At 38.8% G+C, this 19,645-nt stretch overlaps 1 protein-coding gene and 1 long non-coding RNA gene across 2 annotated transcripts; one reads left to right on the top strand and one right to left on the bottom strand.

The window, feature by feature from the left end:
- Positions 1-3,947: 3,947 nt before the first annotated feature.
- On the top strand, positions 3,948-18,745 carry xpnpep2 (X-prolyl aminopeptidase (aminopeptidase P) 2, membrane-bound). The gene is made up of 21 exons (XM_038700136.1): positions 3,948-4,096; positions 4,753-4,814; positions 5,144-5,254; positions 5,357-5,420; positions 6,128-6,232; positions 7,665-7,751; positions 7,916-8,059; positions 9,056-9,157; positions 9,745-9,826; positions 9,968-10,169; positions 10,429-10,518; positions 10,910-11,019; positions 11,740-11,817; positions 12,860-12,931; positions 13,033-13,093; positions 13,386-13,455; positions 13,610-13,714; positions 14,900-14,959; positions 15,158-15,234; positions 15,363-15,452; positions 18,254-18,745. The coding sequence occupies exons 1-21, from the start codon at positions 4,048-4,050 to the stop codon at positions 18,452-18,454; spliced, it is 2,022 nt and encodes a 673-aa protein (XP_038556064.1). The 5' UTR covers positions 3,948-4,047; the 3' UTR covers positions 18,455-18,745.
- On the bottom strand, positions 11,162-11,600 carry LOC119889211. Its single transcript, XR_005442030.1, has 2 exons — positions 11,406-11,600; positions 11,162-11,309 (listed from the first exon to the last, which is right to left on the bottom strand). It is a non-coding gene; the product is annotated as an uncharacterized LOC119889211 (long non-coding RNA).
- Positions 18,746-19,645: the final 900 nt, after the last annotated feature.

Genomic DNA, 19,645 nt, shown 5'->3' with positions numbered 1-19,645 from the left:
CGCAGGACACAGAGCGGGGCAGGTATGGTACAACGAAGGGTTTTAATAAACAAAAAAAAGCGAGCACACTTACAGGTGAGTGGCTGAATAACTGAAATCCAAAATCCAAAAGTACCGAGAGACGAGACGAGACGAGACGAGACGAGACGAGACGAGACAAGCAAGGCTGGTTACAGGCAGAGAGTACACACACGACAGACTGGGGGGTAACATGAACAATGACCGGACAAGGACAAGACAGAAACACCAGGTATATATACACACAGGGACTAACGAGCAGGGCGGGAGCAACACAGGTGAAAGACATGAGACTAACGAGGCAGAGAGAGAGAGCAGAGGAAAACAGAGAGACTAGACATGACAAGCAGACTATATAACAGATACTGGACACTAGACAGGACAGAACCCAAAACTCAACATACCAAGGCAGATACCAAACTCAAAAGTAAACACAAAGGATGGCCAACCGGCAGAGCGTGACAGAGGGAGGCTGCTCTACGCCTTCCATCTTGTGTGTGTCTCCTCTGGCCCCCTGGGGTTTTCTGGGGAAATCTCTGCCAGGTCACTGTCAATTAAGAGAGCATTTATGTTTAGTTTGTTAGTTAAGCTTGATTTTTTCAGGACATCTCATTGAGATCACAATCCCTTTCTTCTAAGCAAGACCTGAGAACAAATTACATATACAGAAAACAATCGCACAAAACAATCATTATATACCCAGACACACTGCCTAACAATCACAAATATTAGATATATATTAATATTACAGTGGCAGATGAATGGGTGAAAAACTGCATTTATTGTACAGTACTGGTCATAATACACTGGCTCACATCTAACCAGATGTGAGACAGTATTTCTCAGCACTTAGTTCATATGACGTGTTTTTGCTTGAGTTCTTAAGCATTCACCTACATTAGCTGCAATGGCCAGTAGCACATTATTCTCATCTGCCAGCCACTTTCTCTTTTTCATGTAAGCAGCTCAGTCTGTGATTCCACTAGGCCTACTGTACAATAGAAGCTTGTAGTTTTATACACAATACTATAAACAGGCTACACGTGCTTGCAAATGTGTTGTGGAAGAAAGAAGCTGCTCTACACCTTTCCTGCTGTCCTCTGCCCCTCAGTGAAAAAAGTAATTGATTCCTCCTTTACAAACGAGCTTTTCAAGTCCATCAGGCTCTCAGGTCAGTATCAAAGTCAATCAGGCTCGTGTCAAAATGTAAAATGGAGTAAACAGCGGGTACCTTCTTCTTCTTTTTCTTCTTCTTCTTCTAATCCTTTGTATTTTTATTATTAGGCTGTTGGGATTCTGAGATCTTTATTATGAAGTACAATGAGCCATGTATAATTTGGTTTCAAAAGCCTTACTGGTTTAAAATGTATTCTTTACTGCGTGGCTTTCACACTGATTACCATCATCGGCTGGTTTGCACTGTATCCCGTGTATCCGTGTCCCGTCACTTAATGTTATAATAAAATGTCCAACTTAATATCTGGGTCACTTTATATCTAAAAATACTGTTGTGAGCAATAAAAAAGCAGGCTCTGGAGAATTGATTTATAGCAGATTTATGCATAAAGCATTATCTTGCTATAAAAAAATGTCTTCATATATTACATTTGCAATACCAGATATCTCCATTTTTTGTTGTTTTATTATTGTGCACTCCAGGGAATATCAGTCAAACTGTTGTTACAGACAAACAGTGTTTATCCCTTTTTGCAAATGACTCTTCATGTAGTACACATGCTTAACAACATAATCAACAATTTATGGTAATTTGTTACTTTGTTTCTCGGCTCTACGATGGCAAAGTCGGCCTGTCAGTTGGTCCACCACTGAGGTCCAGACAGAATTATCTCAATAACTAGATGGATTGCCATAAAAATTCTATACAGACATTCATGTCCTTCAGGATGAATTGTAGTGACTTTGTTGATCCCTTAACTTTTTAAATAGCACCATCACCAACACGAGCATATGATAACCAGTACGACATGAAAACCAAATAATTGTTCATAAAACACAGGAATCTATTATACTTCATGTTTTTAATGAAAAAGATGAGCTCATCTCACATGCTGAAAAAACTTTCAATTTTAAAGTAAAGGCGCTAAATGAGATTTGAAGGAAGTTTGATACCCACCAGCTTTACAATTTCGTTTCATATTCATAGATTTTAAGGCCCACAGACACTTTTATAAATTAAAACCTCTAAGAAGGAAGGAGGTCATTTAAGAGACAGTTCTGTGATCACTGTATATTACTGTATATTACAAATGTCTTATTTTAGCACTGTAGTTTGAAGGCCTGCCAGGTTTTGAAGTTGTGATCAAAGCCAGTGGATCCACCGAGGTGTTACCTTATATTTATGTCTTCACAGGTAGTTCCAATGTCAGTAAGCTGTATGTGCATAAATCTGGTGCTCTTGATTAATAAACCAGGAATAACAGACCGCTGTGAGACTGTGTGGTTGCTTTTCACTGACTAATTAGCCTTGTGCTCTTATGAGAGTCCTGTGTGTTTATATAATAATAATAATCTATATTTGTAGATACAAAGTCCTTCACAGAAGGCAGCAAATGAAACACTAACAATAATAAAAGCAACAGGAAAAATATAAGGGTTCATCGAATACATTAAAGGAGGATTAAAGAATATTGATTGAACTCTGACTTCTGTACAGTCAACAGCCAGCAGCTGGTTGGCTTAGCTTAGCATAAATACTGGGAACAGGAGGAAACAGCTAGTCTGGCTCTGTCCAAAATAAATTTCTTGAGCCATGAAATAATGATGCATATACCCCCGTAAAACACTAAAGTGTTGCTTTTACATTTTGCTTTGTAGCTATATAACGCATAAATTCGTGAATTTTACTGGTCCTGGCAGGCAGATTTTGTTACTTTGGACAGAGCCAGTCTAACTGTTTCCCCCTTTTTCAGTCTTATGCTAAGCTAAGCTAACCGGCTGCTGCTTGTAGCTTCATATGTAATGGATAGGCAAGAGAGTGAATCTTCCAATGAAACTCTTGACAAACTTGAAAGCAAATAAGCATATTTTGCCAAATGTCAAACTCTCTTGTTAAACTGAGCTAGAATAAAATGATGTAAAACTAATTCCACTAAAATAAAATAAGATGTAATGTATAAAAATGTTTGAAGACAGACTGATATATCACTGCTGTAATAAATATCCTCCTCAAACACTTCTTTTAGCTAAATGGCATTATACATTTGGCTTGAAAACAAGGATTTAAAAATACATAAAGCAAAAATGTTTTCATGGAGATCTCTCTAGGATCACAAGGACTTGTCCATAATCTGTAGATTCAACATAGATTCTCATACATGCGTTCATGTTCAAATCATGAAAATTCACAAAAATGAAAATCTGCATCTACAAATGTCCACAGACAATTACTCTCCACTCATACACAGTCTGTCACAGTCAGGCATGCACTGTGTGTAAACAGCCTTGTGCATGTTGTTCAGCATAATACTGCTTTTTTTAATGCAGCATTGGCATCTCAATCTTATTGATGCCAATAATTACGATGAAAACAGTACAAGTGTGTTCTTATGTGATCAAAAACACATGTGCCAGATGACTGTGCATCTTTGTGGGAATTCCTCAGTCTCTGAGTTGCATCGTGATACAATCAAAAGCATTGAGTAACTCAGCAAGATACAGGGACGAACAAATCTGGAGTGTGGTCATTGTGGCTTGGCACATTGTATTTCAGGTCAGGGAGCAAAGAAATGTTCCTGAAAACCAAGAGCCACCCCCAAAGCCACTACACATGATTTCGATCAGAAGTCCGCAGGGAGAGGAGATAGTCAGTGGTGCCAGAGGAGGAGGAGGAGGAGGACAGAGATAGGAAGAGAGAGAGAGAGAGAGAGAGAGAGAGAGAGAGAGGACAGTCATGCAATTACTAGCAGACACCCACACACAATTTCTCACATGCACTGCATACACATCGGAGGACCTGCTGTGTAGCCAGTCTGTGTTTGAATCTGTTCGTGACGGGCTTGTAGTGCCAAGATGCCTTCCTGTGGCTGGATTTTGGCTCTGTCTCTGGCAGCACTAACAGGTAAAATAAAAGTCCTCTTTATTGTTATTGACCTGTGTGTGTGTGTGTGTGTGTGTGTGTGTGAGAGAAAGTCAAGTCAAGTGAAGACTTTAATTGAGCTCCTGTGTTTATCAATATTTCTATTTATTTATGATAGTGACAGAAGCTGTGAAGTGGTGTAAAATGTAAAAACAGCTCATATGTAACAGTTTAGTACATGTGATCAGTTTTATTGTATCACGCTGTATAAACACTCCCTGTCAATCTCACCTGTTGGCGTACTGATCTGGATTTCTTTGCATAAAAATAGTATTAGGAGATGACAGCTCTGTCTTATTCTCTTCCCTTTTTTCCACATTTAAGACATCATCTCTAAACATGACGTGGACATGATTGAACTACACAATCTTGATTGTTTACATTTCTCTTGGTGGACAAGTTGTGGTTAATGTAATTGATATCCTGTTTGTTTTTTCTTTTTGTACAGCCGCCTTGTTTGCTCTCTGAGCTCGACAAGTGTCCTTTACTTTGACTGAACCACAGTGCATTGATTCCACAGATTGCTTTGACAGTCACTGCACTTTACACTGATCTAAAAATGAGCTTACATAGTACAGCTCGGTGACAACTAGGTGTCACTTTCCAAGGTCTCTTGTCACCACATCTTCTCATTTCAGGAAACACGCTTGGTGCTGTTGCATTTGAGCGAACTGAGAGGAACTGTTCTCTGTCCCCACCGGTAAGACTTGTTAATGGGAGCAAAAAAATTACTGAGTCATAAAACACTAAGTCATAAAATTGACAACCAAGAAGTCACACAGTATATTTTTTTCTATCACGAAACATGTTGCATGAGTTTTACACGGTTACAGTTAATGATTATTGCAAATGCTAGGGTTAATGATTATAGTGGGAGATACAGAAAGGGATGAATCAGCAGTTCTTAGCAAGTTTTGATTCAGTCTGGAGACTTTTCACACTCTCTGTCTGTCTCTTTGTGTGTGTGTGTGTGTGTGTGTGTGTGTGTGTGTGTGTGTGTGTGTGTGTGTGTGTGTATGTGTGTTACAGTACCTCCCCAGCACAGCAGTAAATACCACTCACCAGCTGCAGGAGTTACGAGAGCGAATGCTTCCCCTGAATATCTCTGCTTATATTATCCCTGGTACCGACGCTCACCTGGTACATCTGCTGTCCATCATAATTAATTAATCTGGGTTTAAACCTGTGTGTGTGTGCCTGTGTTTGTGACAGAGATCCTAACCCACTGTGTTTTTCTGTCAGAGTGAGTATATCGCACCACGTGATGCCAGGATGGCCTTCATGACGGGCTTTACAGGCTCCGCAGGTACAATCCTTATCTGCCTCTTGTCTTCTCTGCCTCCTCTTCTTCTTCTTCCTCCTCCTCTTCATGACTCAATCCGCTACATCTGAGTGCTGCCGTCATGCAGCTCCTCTACTTTCATCCCACATCCTCACCGTACAGCCCGCTCCCCGTTTCATCGCTTCACTCACTGCATCATTGCATCTTCTCATTCATCATCATTCTCTTTTCTTGGAGTAACTTGACCATTAAATCATGAGCTCTATTTTCACGCAACACTGGTGAACAGAATTAATGATCATACATATTCTGTACTCAGCTGTTGCATGGATGAAAGGCTAAGAAGATAGATGACAATTCAGTAGCCTACACAGTTTAAACCAGGCCATACCTCCATAAAGAAAAGTCACCTTTTCTGGGCCTCTAATATGTAAGAATCAGACATGCAAACTTTACATCCAGAAATCTGCTAAGCTGTTGCTACTTAAGTGTCTCATGTGATGGTACAACAGTGGAATGATAATGTAAGCCCTAATTACATATCCACCACACGTCACCAGGTTGCTATCTCCTCAGTGCTTCTTCTTAACCTTCCTGTTTCTCCCCACATTTTCAAGATTAGCTGTCCCATCACGCATTGTTCTAAGTCAACTCTGACATTTATAGTCACTTGTAATTCACTGTCACTGCTGCACTCTCCATAACACAGCTGCTGTCGTGCCTCTCCCCAGGCACTGCCGTAGTTACTCAGACCAAGGCCGCTCTGTGGACAGACAGCCGCTACTGGGTTCAAGCTGAGAGACAATTGGACTGCAACTGGGAGCTGGAAAAAGATGGTAGGGGTGATCATATTGTGATTACTTGTTATGACAACGCAGGACACATGGATGCCGATCAAATATTTGTGGTTTTGATGATCCAGTCTGTGACAAATGCGGCATCTCTGATTACAGGATTTACATGATAAACATTGCTCAAATAAAGTCACCCCATTTTATGTCTTGTAAAAAAACACTTTTTTTTTTTTTTTTACATTTTTCTAGTTTTTATATGATTCTGATGTTTACACATTTGTAAAGCACAGCATTTAATACATAGGGCAACTGACACTTTATGACTTGTTTTGACAACTCCCATCAGTCAAGGTTTTGTGCTTTGACAGAAAGAGCTCAACCCACTGCAACTTGCACTACTGATCTGACAAACTACGCTGCATAAAGAAACTTGCTGCAAATACAGATAATACAAGCATACAGAAACACTGCAAGTTCATTTTAGTTCTCATTGTATGATTCAGATTTTATAGGGAGATATTGGCTCCACATTTAGCCTTTTACAAACGACTGGCATGTTCATCATTTTTTGTGCTATTTCAGGTGTTGTGAACAAGTAGCCATGTTTATGTATTTGTTTGAGTGTTCTGTGTTAAGTGAATGTGTTTCTTAATTTGACTGGATAAGGCTGGTGAAATTCTGTATTTTTCTGTTGTGCCAAGAAATCCCACAAAAAATTAAGTGATCCCACTAACAAGTATTGTCTGTGTAGCCCGAAGTCGTATACATTTTATTCCTCTGTGCCTTTGGGCTCCTCTGTTGTCCAAAATATGTTTTAATTGGGTGACACATTCCTCCATTACAGCAACTGTAGTTTATTTTGAGTCAAGCCCAGATGCTGTAAATACTCGCTTGAGTGTATTAATCCACTGCTGATTATAAAACTCTACAAATGTACTATTTACTCGTGTTTGAGTAAACAACAGTGCCTAGCTGTTTTAGGACATTCTTTGGCCCATAAAAATATGATGTTTTTAAAGATTTATATCCTCAGTGGGAACAAATGTGACTGAAGTTGAGAGCCACAGACAACGACTAACACATCGTTAGTTTTGGTCTTTCCATGAGATTTGACAAGGCAGCCTTATTATTTAAGATGCAGTGCACTGAAATCTCTGGGCATGTGTAGATTTGTTATGTTGACAGCTCTGACATAATTTTAGCCTTTACTGTAATTACCCAGTGGCTTGCAACATGGGTCACTAATTCATAGCATCCTGTAACATCTTATGGTTACATTCATCTGCTTGTAAATGTAATTATTGATATTGATATCTTAGCATGTAATTTATGTGATTTAATACACATCTAACTGGCAAAAAGAAAAAAAGCATTCACAGTATTTGCTACAGGTAGGCCAACTGGATTTATTCTGTCACATCTACTAAAGTCAATAACAACTTGACTACAGTCTGTCATGTGTGATGTTGCCCAGTGTCCATCAGCAATGTAGCAGAGTGGCTGATTTCTGAGGTTCCACCAGGAGGCCAGATCGGATTTGATCCCTTCCTCTTCTCCCTCAGTAAGTCTCAATGCCATCCCTCCTGTCACTCCAAGTTAACATCAATATAGTGCTCCCCCAAGTAGATGGAAAATTATTGATGGGCCCTTCGGATGCCACACAGACTGTTTACTTGCGATTGATTCGGTTCAGTGTGTGTAATGATCTGCAATTTCCTCCATTAGAGACACAGGAGGACTACAGCATCAATCTGGAGTCGAGCAATCGCAGTCTCAAGTCCATCCCTGCTAACCTTGTCGATCAAGTGTGGAAGGAAAGACCACCCATCCCACCTGACAACCTAACCCGCCTGCCCAACAGAGTTATACGTAGGTTTCCTTATATGTGTGTTCCTTATATACTGTACACACACACACACACACACACACACACACACACACACACACACACACACACACACTGCAGTCTGCTGGTCTGGCTGTCTGGTGCCCCCTATCTATGTGCTGATAAATACCTGCAAACAGACGGCAACAAGCGGCTCCACAAACACAGCAATAAACAGTTGTGTTTTTATTGGCTGGCTTATAGATCAAATACTAACTTTGAGAGAATGGAAAAGCCTCCGGATAAGGAAGTTGTCTGGGCGCCCAGGGGCCTTATTAGTCTTTATGGTCGGAGAATAGACAAATGGAACAAATGGAGAGCATCATAAACCTAATGGTGTGTGTGTGTGTGTGTGTGTGTGTGTGTGTGTGTGTGTGTGTGTGTGTGTGTGTGTGTGTGTGTGTGTGTACATATTTGAGTACAAATTTGGAAAAATATCCTATACAGGTTTTTATATTGCTGTCTCATAGTTAGGATATGAAAGCTTGTTCTTATATTTCGCAAGTCCATAAAGTTATGAGCAGTCTGTAGATGACAGGAATGCCCCAAGTTATGGGAAACACACTGACGTACTGTCTGGCAGCACTTAGTAGGAATGATCACATTTACAGAAGGGACTAAAGATGCAATAATCAATATTTTTATATGAATGATGCACCAAACAACGTGTAATGTGAAAGGTGTTGCTGTTAGTGATGGACTCACAGAGATTTATCACCTGACTCTGCAGTTCCCCTCAGCTCTATGGAGCAATTACCAGACAGTCAAGCACCAAATGGCAGATAGACAAATTTAGTGAATGTAGTAGAACATTTAGTAGCTAAATGGTCAAATATTTCCCCTTAAGGTCGGTGGAGACCGAAACAGAGCTTTAATAAGAATTACAGTGACGATAGATAACAAAACTCAACATCCATCACAAATGAGCATCAAGTGTTTATTGTCATGGATGCAAATAAAAGTAAAATGTGTGTTTGCAGAAAGGTCCTGGCAGATGAAAGTGGCACACATACGGAATCAGATAAGGGACAATCCATACGAACCAACAGCTCTTCTGCTATCAGCCCTGGATGAAACAGCCTGTAAGTAACTCCTCTTTGTTCATGAAGCTCATCCAATGTGTTTCAATAAATCACGCTGCTCATTTAGATAAGTTAATATTGAACCACAGCTGAATTCACTGAAAAATACTGTTGACATGAGCATCATAAAAATGCATTACAGACATGACAAAAATATAGGAAACAAACTACATAAAAAGATACATTGAATTTTTAAATAAAGGTTGATAGTTACTTGTAATTATCTGTCCACTAAATTGGATTAACCTTTATTACCAACAGTAATCATGTTATTTAACTGATTTGATTTCCTGTGATTACACTAGACATTTAGTTCAGAACTTTGCAAATGAGCAGTGAATTATAGAAAAGCATCTTTCTTATAACCCACACCAGAGGACTGCTGAGCCTCAGACCTTCCCTGGCTTCTGATTTCAGAATTAGCGAGTCTGTTTTCAATGACAGGGACACAGAAAAAGCCACGTACACAAATATTAGATGTGAGCAGCATATCTTGGCTCAGGTTGGATCCTGCAGATGACGTTAATGAATGTGGGAGATGCTGCTGCTGCTGACAATCAGTGGTGGTGTATATTTTTGATTTCCAGGGCTGTTCAATCTGCGTGGCAACGACATCCCATACAACCCCTTCTTCTACTCCTACACATTGCTCACACTGGATGAGATCTGGTAAGTCCATTTTTCAGGGATTATGTGTGGAATTCATTTTAGGTTTTCTTTCTCCCATCGACTCCCATCACATATACTAGGATTTAAGGACATATAGCATTTTTCTTATTATATATATAAACCAAATCTCCACATCCACAGGCTCTTTCTCCACACTGACAGAGTGACAGAGGAATTGAAGGTGTACCTTAACACCTCCTGTGTTGGGTCCCTCTGTGTGCAGCTGAAAAGCTACAACACCATCTTAGATGATCTGAAGAAGTATGTGGCCATGCCAGGGGTTAAAGTGTGGATTGGCACAGAGTACACAAACTATGCACTGTATGAGATCATTACACCCGAGGTATTTTATTTCATTATATTTTCTCTACTGCATAATTTTGTTCTTCGTCATTGTTATGTAATGGTTTTTGAAATTATGTTGTATCACACAGTGTAATAAAGTTTGAATTGATGTATTTTATCATGCAGGCAGCAGTAGTAAGTCACCACTTGTCATTTGCTACTGGGATAAATATTTTTGCTGCGTGTTGTGGATTGGAATAAGTAGTATGAATTGATATACTTTTTGTATAAATAATTATAATTTTTGCATCCTGTAGGACAAACTAATGACAACCTCCTACTCTCCTGTATTGACGACCAAAGCAGTGAAAGATGAGACTGAGCAGCGAATCTTGAGGGACGCTCATGTATGTCATCTGCACTCAGAAACACTGACATCAAACACAAGTACACCAGCGAGTACATGCACACATGAGAGCAAACAAAACACTTGTTGTTATTATTTATGAAGTTGAATTTGCAAGACCAGATATGAGCTTCTAATACATTTATGTGAGGCTATTATCATTCCAGGAATCCATTAATCCGTCTTCACTGTCTGACTGGTGGGACATTTATAAATCGTTTTCACTTCAAGCTTGAACACTTCAGTGAACACACCCTGATACATTTATTACCCTGTCCAAACAATGTCTGAACAACCTTGCAACATGTTGCACTAGTGAGTTCATATGTTTTGTGTTGTAGTCATTGATGCTGAGACTCTCCTGGTCAGTTTGTCATTGTGGTTCTGTGTAGGTGAGGGATGCAGTCGCAGTCATCCAGCTGCTGATGTGGCTGGAGAAGGCAGTGCCAGAGGGGAAGGAGACTGAGCTGACTGCTGCAGAATACGCCAATGAATGTCGCAGGTGACGTAATACTCCTTGCTAAATCATGACAGTTGCAATATGCTCTAGAGCCTAGAAAATATATTAATAAGTAACATAAAAGCAAAGAGTGTTACGGGTGTGTGCAGAAGTCAGGACCCAAAAACACGACAAAATCAAGAGATGATACTATTAAGGGGAGTTTATTGCAGTAGTTAGGAAAACGTGGGAGTGGAGAGTGATCCGAGTCCAGAGGGGGAGTCCGGGCGAGGCGGTGAGTTGTGGCGGTTGAGGTGAGGCAGGTGGGCAGGCAGATGACTGGCAGGCGGTTTCTGGGAAGTGGGAGAGAACAAACAAGTGTCAGGAATTGCGAAGGAAAATTCACGAGAAACAACTTACTCACTACTGGAGAAGGCCAGGGTGTGTACCACGAGAGATACGCTGACAATCTGGCGAATACTGGCGTGCTGGACCGGGGTAGATAACAGGTAGCTGATTGCGAACGAGGTGCAGGTGTGAGAGCGGAGAGCCAGAGCCGGGAAGACCACGCCCACCTGCAGACAGACTCACAGGGAAACAGACAAACAGAGCCAATAGGATGGGGAAACGACAGAGAACACAAGGTAAACAGTGGAGGGGAACCGCTGGGTACCGCTGGGTATAACAAAGAGTCAAACTCTAAAAATTTAAAAAGACACTAGAAATTTGAATATAATGTAATGTAATAATTGGCTTGCACAGCTAATATAAACATCATTACAGTAAACAGAAAGACAGCAGAGGCCCAAGCTTTGAGACAATCTCTGCAAGCGGACCCAACGCTGCACTTGCCCATTACAGGTGAGATTTATTCAAATTCTTCCTCTTCTTCTTTTTCATTTGGATCACACATGTATCATCCTTAAAGGAACATAGCTGTGTGTGGTTTTGGAGGTGGTTCCTTGTGTTACTGCTAAAGGTGGTTCCTTGTGTTACTGCTAACTCCTTTTTCAAAGCATTCCATAAGTTTTAAACGGACTTTTCTACCTCTTTGGGTTGGTGTGTTCAAGGATGCTCAGACCTCAGACAATACCTATTTGCATTTGTGTCCACAAACAATAAGCAAAACATTTTAAAACATTTAATTAAAGGATTAGGCTGATGATTACTTTATTTCTCAACAAAACAAAACAGACAAATGACAAAAGTATTAAAACTAATAAATGAAACATTTTCCTGCTGTAAAAATACCCTCTGGTGCACCAGATGTGTACTAATCTACCACTGAAAATAGTCCCCAACAAATGCATTATTTACTCTTGTTTGAGTAGCATTCCACAAATACTACAGTGCTGAGCTGTTTTTGGAAATTCATGAAAAAATTTGTTCTTCAGAATCAGAATCACTTTTATTGGCCAGGAATGCAGGATGCAGGAATAAAGTAGTGGAGGTAATATATATACTGTACATATAGTATACATACTATGAATAAATGGGCTGAGTCCCACAGACACGGTATCCAAAAAGCATTGAAAGGAAGGCATTCTGGGAGTTTAAGATGCTGACCTGTAATCACAATGTCCCTGGTTCGAATCTAGCTGGGGAGCTTTGTTGATTGTTATCCGCCTCTTTCTCTCACTACTCATTTCTTGTGAGCTCTCCACTAGATGCTATCTAAGAAAAGCATACTGACCCCAAAATGCTTGAAAAATAGAAAACAAAACTGGGAGATAAGATATCAATCTAAAAATGTAAGGCATGCTTTAGAAAATGGTCAGCAATGATGTAAATTATTTGGCGCTACTGGGCTTTTAAAACTCTGGTATGGTCCTTTAAATGTGCTACAGCTGCCATAAGAGAGACTCACTGCTGCTATTATTTCCTGTTTTTTCTTGTGTTGCAGCCCTACAGAAGAAACAAGCCGGAGGTTGACAGTTGATGAGATGTACCTGGTGGACTCTGGTGGCCAGTATCTGTGAGTAAAAACACACTCTACTCACAAACTCTCCAGTTTCACATCTCATCACTTGCATTTGAAATGAGTCATCTCTACTCTCTGTCTCTCACTACTATCAGAGACGGGACCACTGACATCACTCGGACAGTTCACTGGGGAACTCCCACAGCAATGCAGAAGGTTACACTTTAGATATTACAATGAAAGTGTGAATGTTTGATAGGATATTTACATTTACTTGGTCAAAACACAAGAGATGGCTAATCATCCACAATTCAGTGGATCATTGGAGATTTTCTGTATCGCTCCACTGCAATAAAAATGTGTTCCAGAAACGCTCTTTTTGTATTTGATGTTTTGCTGTAAAAAAAATCTTTGCAGTTATGTTCTTTCATAAAACTATTAATGCCACATAATCCCAAATATTCCTTTAACATTTCCCCTTTTATAAACCACGTGTCTCACTTCACAGGAGGCTTTCACTCGAGTGCTCATGGGAAACATTGAGATATCTCGAACCATCTTTCCCTCAGGGACAAGAGGTGGGAATAAATAACATTCAAGCATGTTTAAAATGAGATTCTAGTTTGAAACCTTTCCTAGTTTCACCACTAGGGAGCCCTGTTTTCCCACATGCTAATGTTTTGTGAGTGACTACAGGATGTTTGATTGGTGCTCTCACCTATTTATCAACAGGTGTAAACATGGAGATGCTGGGGCGCCGAGCCTTGTGGGAGGTGGGCCTGAACTATGGCCACGGCACAGGTCATGGTGTTGGAAACTACTTTGGAGTTCATGAGTGTAGGCTATGTTTTCTTTTTTATTTCCGATATATTTTCCAAAATTTACAAGCCCAGTATGAAATTGATCATTGTATTCAGATACAGTGACACCACATAAAAACACATTTTAAAGGATAAACCCATCTTACTAAAGCAGAATTCAAATGCAGATTTCATTGATCTGTGATGCCTAAAATCATGATTATTATGCACAAGTTTTACATCAAATTGAACTTCATTACACTGTGGTGCTTATTCAGTAAGTGAGAGTGATAAAATTAATAAGCTGGCAAGCAATTTGCATGTTGGAGCACACATTTAATTTTGCAATGCAACCACTTCTATGTGACCTGAAATATCCACTGAGGTAAAAACTGAGCACAGTTTTGAAGAAAGAACAACAGGGAGAAGGCTAGGATCTGTGAAGTTACCTTAAAGTTACATTTAGACCCCTGTATGTAAAACTGCATCTTTTTTTTCATTATAGATTCGTCTGCAGACTACTTTCTCTATTAACTATATTAACATTTAGCTTGTAAATGTTTAGAAAATTGTGTCCAACACAATTTCCCAGAGCCCAAAGTGACGTCTTTAAATGTCTTGATTTATCTGACCACCAGTCCACATTAGAAAGAGATCCTGTTTACAGTGATATGAAACAGGCAAATCCTCACACTGGAGAAGCTGGGACCAGATAATGTTCCCATTAAAAATGACTTCAGTGATCAACTGAGTGTGCTAATAAATTAACTAATTAATGACTAAGTGTCTGCACACTGGATTTTAGCTCCCCAAAACTTTATTTGACTAAAAAAGGCAACAACTCGATACATAATCAAGGCAATACATGATCATTGCTTGAATAAATCACAGAAAGCAGTCGTATTAATGACACAAAATATATCCAAAATATATATATATATAAAAAAGAAAAAATTATACTAACTATACAAAATATAAGTTGACAAAATGTAATAGACCCCACTGATATGAAGCAGGACACACAGGATCGGGTGTGCAAATTACTATTCTCTGTTTTGAATTGCCAATTCATTTCATGTGAGGTTGCAGCAAAATATAAATTAATATCAGTGAAACGCCCCAGTTTGTAACTTAAAACAGCTGAAAATGTACATACACAAATAAAATGTTTGTTTTCACTTAGTTGTCTTTGCCATATTTTAATCCTGTAATATTTTTCCAGGGCCAGTGGGCTTTCAGGGCAACAACATTCCCTTCAGATCAGGCATGTTCACGTCTATAGGTGAGATTTTCTTCTTCTTCAAAATAATAATAACAATAATAATAATAATCTTTATTTGTAGAGCACCTTTAAAAAACAAGTTACAAAGTGCTTTAACAAGTGTAAAGACAATAATAACCAAAATAAAATAAAAACAAAATAAATCCACAACATTACTATAATTTTATAGGGATAAACATATAATGATTTTTCTTTTAGAACCTGGATATTACAAGGAGAATGACTTTGGGATCCGGATTGAAGATGTAGCTGTGATCGTACCTGTACATACAAAGGTAGATACAGTGTGGTTTACCAAAACCAAACACTTATTGATAATTATGTCAGTGATTTCCAGCTTTTAATGCATTATATAAGCAATGTCGCTGTAATTTCTTTGTGATTGTGCTTGTCTTTCCCTCAGTATGGTCATAACTACCTGACCTTTGAGACTGTGTCGCTGGTTCCATATGACAGAAAGCTGATTGACACTTCTCTCCTCAGCTCAGAACAGGTAGGAAATTGTATTTGACTGCATAATCGACTTCTTATGAGAGTACTGCATATTGAGAAGTTACTGGAAATTAACCATCATATTTTTGATAAAGCTATAAAGTGGTTACCAGACACAATAAATAAATACCCAGTAACAAGCTTTAATGTAAATTTACTTCCCCAAAGATATGATCAGTTTCCTGCATAAATTTGTAAATACCTCTCAGTCTAGGAGAATGTGACATCAGCCGAGTCTTTCGTTTTCCTGCTTTACAACTGCTGGTTTCCTCTTAAAATCCCCCTTAACACTTCAGGTCACAGCTTCTCTGCAGCTTAGCGATCAAAACATTATTTCAGAAAACAAAACCACGTGTGAAATCAACTTGTGTTTTGTTTCTTTTATTCTAAAAGGAAAGGCAAAGATATTTCTGCTGCATCACTGTACAAAAAATAACATTGTGTTTACAAAATGTTCACACAAAGAAGAACTGAGGTTTTTTTTAGCTAATTTTGAGTTTGTCTTGTTTTCTTCAACTTCAGTTTATTTATAGTGCACATCACTCAAAGAGTCTGTGGCACAACAAGTTTGAGGATATGAAGTTAAGAATGTTATTCCAACAACAATAACCAAATTAAGATCAGAAGAACAGAAAGAATCTAAGTATATTTACTCAAGCACTGTACATAAGTACATTTTCAGTTTAATACATTTACTTTACAGCGGTAGTTGCTGGTTTCTTTACAAATTAACCTTGTTTCACATTTTAAAAATGCAAGACTTTGTATATAAAATACAATACATTGCCAAAGATTAAAACAGTGGAATTGAACCTTTTTGTATTATGAAAAACTGTGTCTGGTTGGGGCCCCCTGTCATAATTGAGATGTCTTTGAGTTGTCAGGAGTTCCACCAAAGAGACAATTCCCTTCTGAATTTCTCAGATTGCTTAATTTAAATAAGACCCAATGAGGCAAAGTTCTCCAACAGACCACAAAAAACAAAAATTTAAAAAACAATTTTCCCGAAAGTCAACAGAGCTTTGTTTTGTCTTCTTTTCTTTCGCATCAATCATATCACGACCCCTCAGATGTTTCTTGTGATCCAATGTAGGGGCCACCCAGTTTGGGAACCACTGGACTAAACTAACAATATAATGTGGTCACCTTTATAATAATGTGTCAGTCCATGAGTCGTTTTTCTGCAGAAACTTGGTACATGATGGTACAAATATACACACAATGCTGATATGTACTTCTTCTTAAGTATGAGTTTGGATGCAGGACTTTTACTTGTTACTGAGTATTTTTACATTTTTGTGCTTTTACTTAAGGGGGCTTTCACACCCGAAGGTCCGCATCAAGGTCCGAAGCAATGTTCATGTTGTGATACATTTTGATACATTCGGTTAGGGTTTCACACTGCAATTCTGCGACTGCACAGGACTTTACGTGACACACTTGCGTCTTGTCGTCATCATCTATGTGGGCTGTGTCTCCCTATACTTGACATTGATTGGTTTATTAAACAGTTCACCGGGTATCTTTGACAAGAATGAATGACAATGAAAAATTAACATATGCATTGGCACTATATTATTATTATGGCATTACTATCTGCAGCACCAACTATACTGAAGGCTAGTTCAAATTCGGAATTAAACGTCCTCATTGTGCGAACATTATAACGTCGTCGACAGGAAAGGAGGAGAAGACAGCAAGCAATTCTTCTGCACCTCCGTTTCAGGAGAAACCAAAGATGTATGTGACAGTGTGCTTCTATAGTGGCTGTCGAAAAGATGATCTGTCACGGGAGACGGTGCACTTGCTTGTTTCCGGTTTACATGTCAACCGCCAAACTTCCTGTAAATAGTCTGAAAGTCCAAACCATCCAAAAAATGCTTTCACACCAGAAACAAACTGAACCATGGTTCAGTTTGATCAGGACCGAGACTACCTCTTTTTGTCGGACCAAATTTCATCTGTTTGGTCCGGACAATGGTCCGTGGGAGGTTTCACACCAAACTTTTGGTTCGGACCAAACTGAAAAGTCCAAAAGTCTGGACCAAACGAGGTAGGTGTGAAAGCCCCCTAAGTAAACAATATGAGTACCTCTTCCACCACTGTCAGTATAGCAATGATAATTAATTTAGCATTTTTTGGAGATGTGACCAAGTGGCAGAACCTACACAAAGAAAATGGTCCAATGATTGATCCCTGTGGAACACCATATTTGACCTTCAACCAGGAAGATACAGTATTGCAATATAACAATAAAACAAGTCACAAATAGCCGCCTACCCAGTCTACTGGCCTGGTCCACACTTTGACAAATAAACACAGGTCTCAATTAGACAGCTGCTAACTTCTGCCACTTTTCTCTGCTTCCTGCACCATGTTGTTGGATGTGTGTGTTTTCGTTACCTTGCTACAAAGTGCACAAGCTGTCTGTCAGAGGTAGATCAAATGAATGATGTGTAATTGATATTATTTGATATAATAGTTTTTATACAATTAAGTAATATACAACAAAGCCTATTTCAGTTTTGTGAGAAAGGAATTAAAGGCCTGTCCCATATGGACACCTGTCCCAAATATAGGCAGGGTCAATTCAGTGATTTTAGCAAATAAAAGACTAGGCTATTGATCGAAGTTTTACAGTAATATAAATTTATATATTTTTGTATGTGTTATCCATTCTTAAAAAATTTGGAAGTTCATCCAATTTATCTGAAAAATTAAACAAAGATACTTGGGGTTTTTACATCTCTAAATGAAAAGCATAAATTAACCTAAAAACAGAGTGGTCTTTTCTCCCTCCAGCTTCAGTGGCTGAATAAATACTATGAGACGATCCAGAGGCTGGTAGGTCCTGAGCTGGACAAACAGGGACTACATGAGGAGAAGGACTGGATGCTCAGAAACACAGAGCCCTTCATGGAGTCTGGGTCTTCCGCATCTGTCTGTTCGTTTTCGCTGACCCTCACCACTCTGTCCGTCACTCTTCTCCACAACATCATCTGAGCAACTTAATCTCTCTTGCACTCACTCCATTCAAAGCAGACTTGCACACTAATGTTCCACCTATGCAGTCTCTATTGAGCAGCTATACCAGATTGTGAGATGCACTGCAATTTAGCATTTTTTAAATTAAACTGATGTATTTGTTTAATGACTGATATTGTGGTATTTAAAGTTTAAAAATTATCTTTTGTGTGATTTGTAATGTTTTAGCTTTTTGGTTTTTAATCTGGACATTTGTATGACCAGCTAATATAATTTCTATTTTATTAAAGTAACACTCTTTAAAACAAAGTGGTGGACTCAAGTCATCAATGATTGATAAATTGATAGAATGATAGATTCATACTAAATATATAAATCCTTGTTTACATCCATGTTTATACCATGTTTTCACTTTTAACTCCATTATCTGACAACTACAGTTACTTTGCAGATAAAGATTTTGTCTTAATTTATTCTAATAGATTAACTTGCCCAAGAGTAGGCTATATGAAAGTAGTTCAAATTTGCTCCACGTTGATCACAACAACAAAATTCTCAAAGATTAAATATCATGTGTGCAGCAAATCAAGTCTTCCTTTTCCTGACTATAAAGTTAGTTTGAATCAATCTGACCGCAGCCAATCATCATGTGTAGGCAGGAGGGAAAGGTGTGTTTGGCAATGCACACCAGCAGACAGACAAAATAAAATGACATTCTAATGATCACGTTTAGGTTTACTGTGAAGAGGTCATATTACGCCTTTTGGCTTTTCCCCTTTCCTTTATTGTGTTACATATCTTTTTTGTGCATGTTATAGGTTTGCAAAGGGAAAAGGGGAGAAGAGAGAGAGAGAGAGAATTGCTTATTAAGTGATTCATCATTTCCCTCTCTCAAACACACGCCAACGCACAAACACACACAGCAGTCCACTACTTGCCCCAGATGTCTGTGATATTGCAACAGGGTGTAGGTCTACTCACACTAGGCAATCTGAAAAATGTCAGCAAAGACTATTGCTCAAGGAGAGACCGAAATTCCACCCTTTGGTAATATTAAAGTGTCATTATTTTATGCAATTCATGCGATGCGCAGCGTAGTTCATTAGGAAAGTGTGTTCATTTAAGTCTGTTTATCTTGATTAATGTAAATAATAGCTACTAATTACAATGAAAAATACATTATTTGTGATTCTAAATAATGGTAGTTGA

The sequence above is a fragment of the Micropterus salmoides genome, unplaced genomic scaffold (genome assembly GCF_014851395.1).
Source record: "Micropterus salmoides isolate LMB-PRFRI ecotype aquatic unplaced genomic scaffold, ASM1485139v1 Ms_hic_scaffold_5, whole genome shotgun sequence".
Taxonomy (NCBI): Eukaryota; Metazoa; Chordata; class Actinopteri; order Centrarchiformes; family Centrarchidae; genus Micropterus; species Micropterus salmoides.
Note: the sequence above shows the minus strand (reverse complement) of the source record. Positions and strands in the feature narration are given on the sequence as shown.

Excerpts from the sequence above, each read along its gene's own strand:
- xpnpep2 (XM_038700136.1), top strand. The coding sequence starts at position 4,048 with ATGCCTTCCTGTGGCTGGATTTTGGCTCTGTCTCTGGCAGCACTAACA. Across the intron at positions 7,752-7,915 it reads TCCCTTCCTCTTCTCCCTCA|AGACACAGGAGGACTACAGC; the intron begins GTAAGTCTCAAT and ends TTCCTCCATTAG. Across the intron at positions 14,960-15,157 it reads AGGCATGTTCACGTCTATAG|AACCTGGATATTACAAGGAG; the intron begins GTGAGATTTTCT and ends TTTTTCTTTTAG.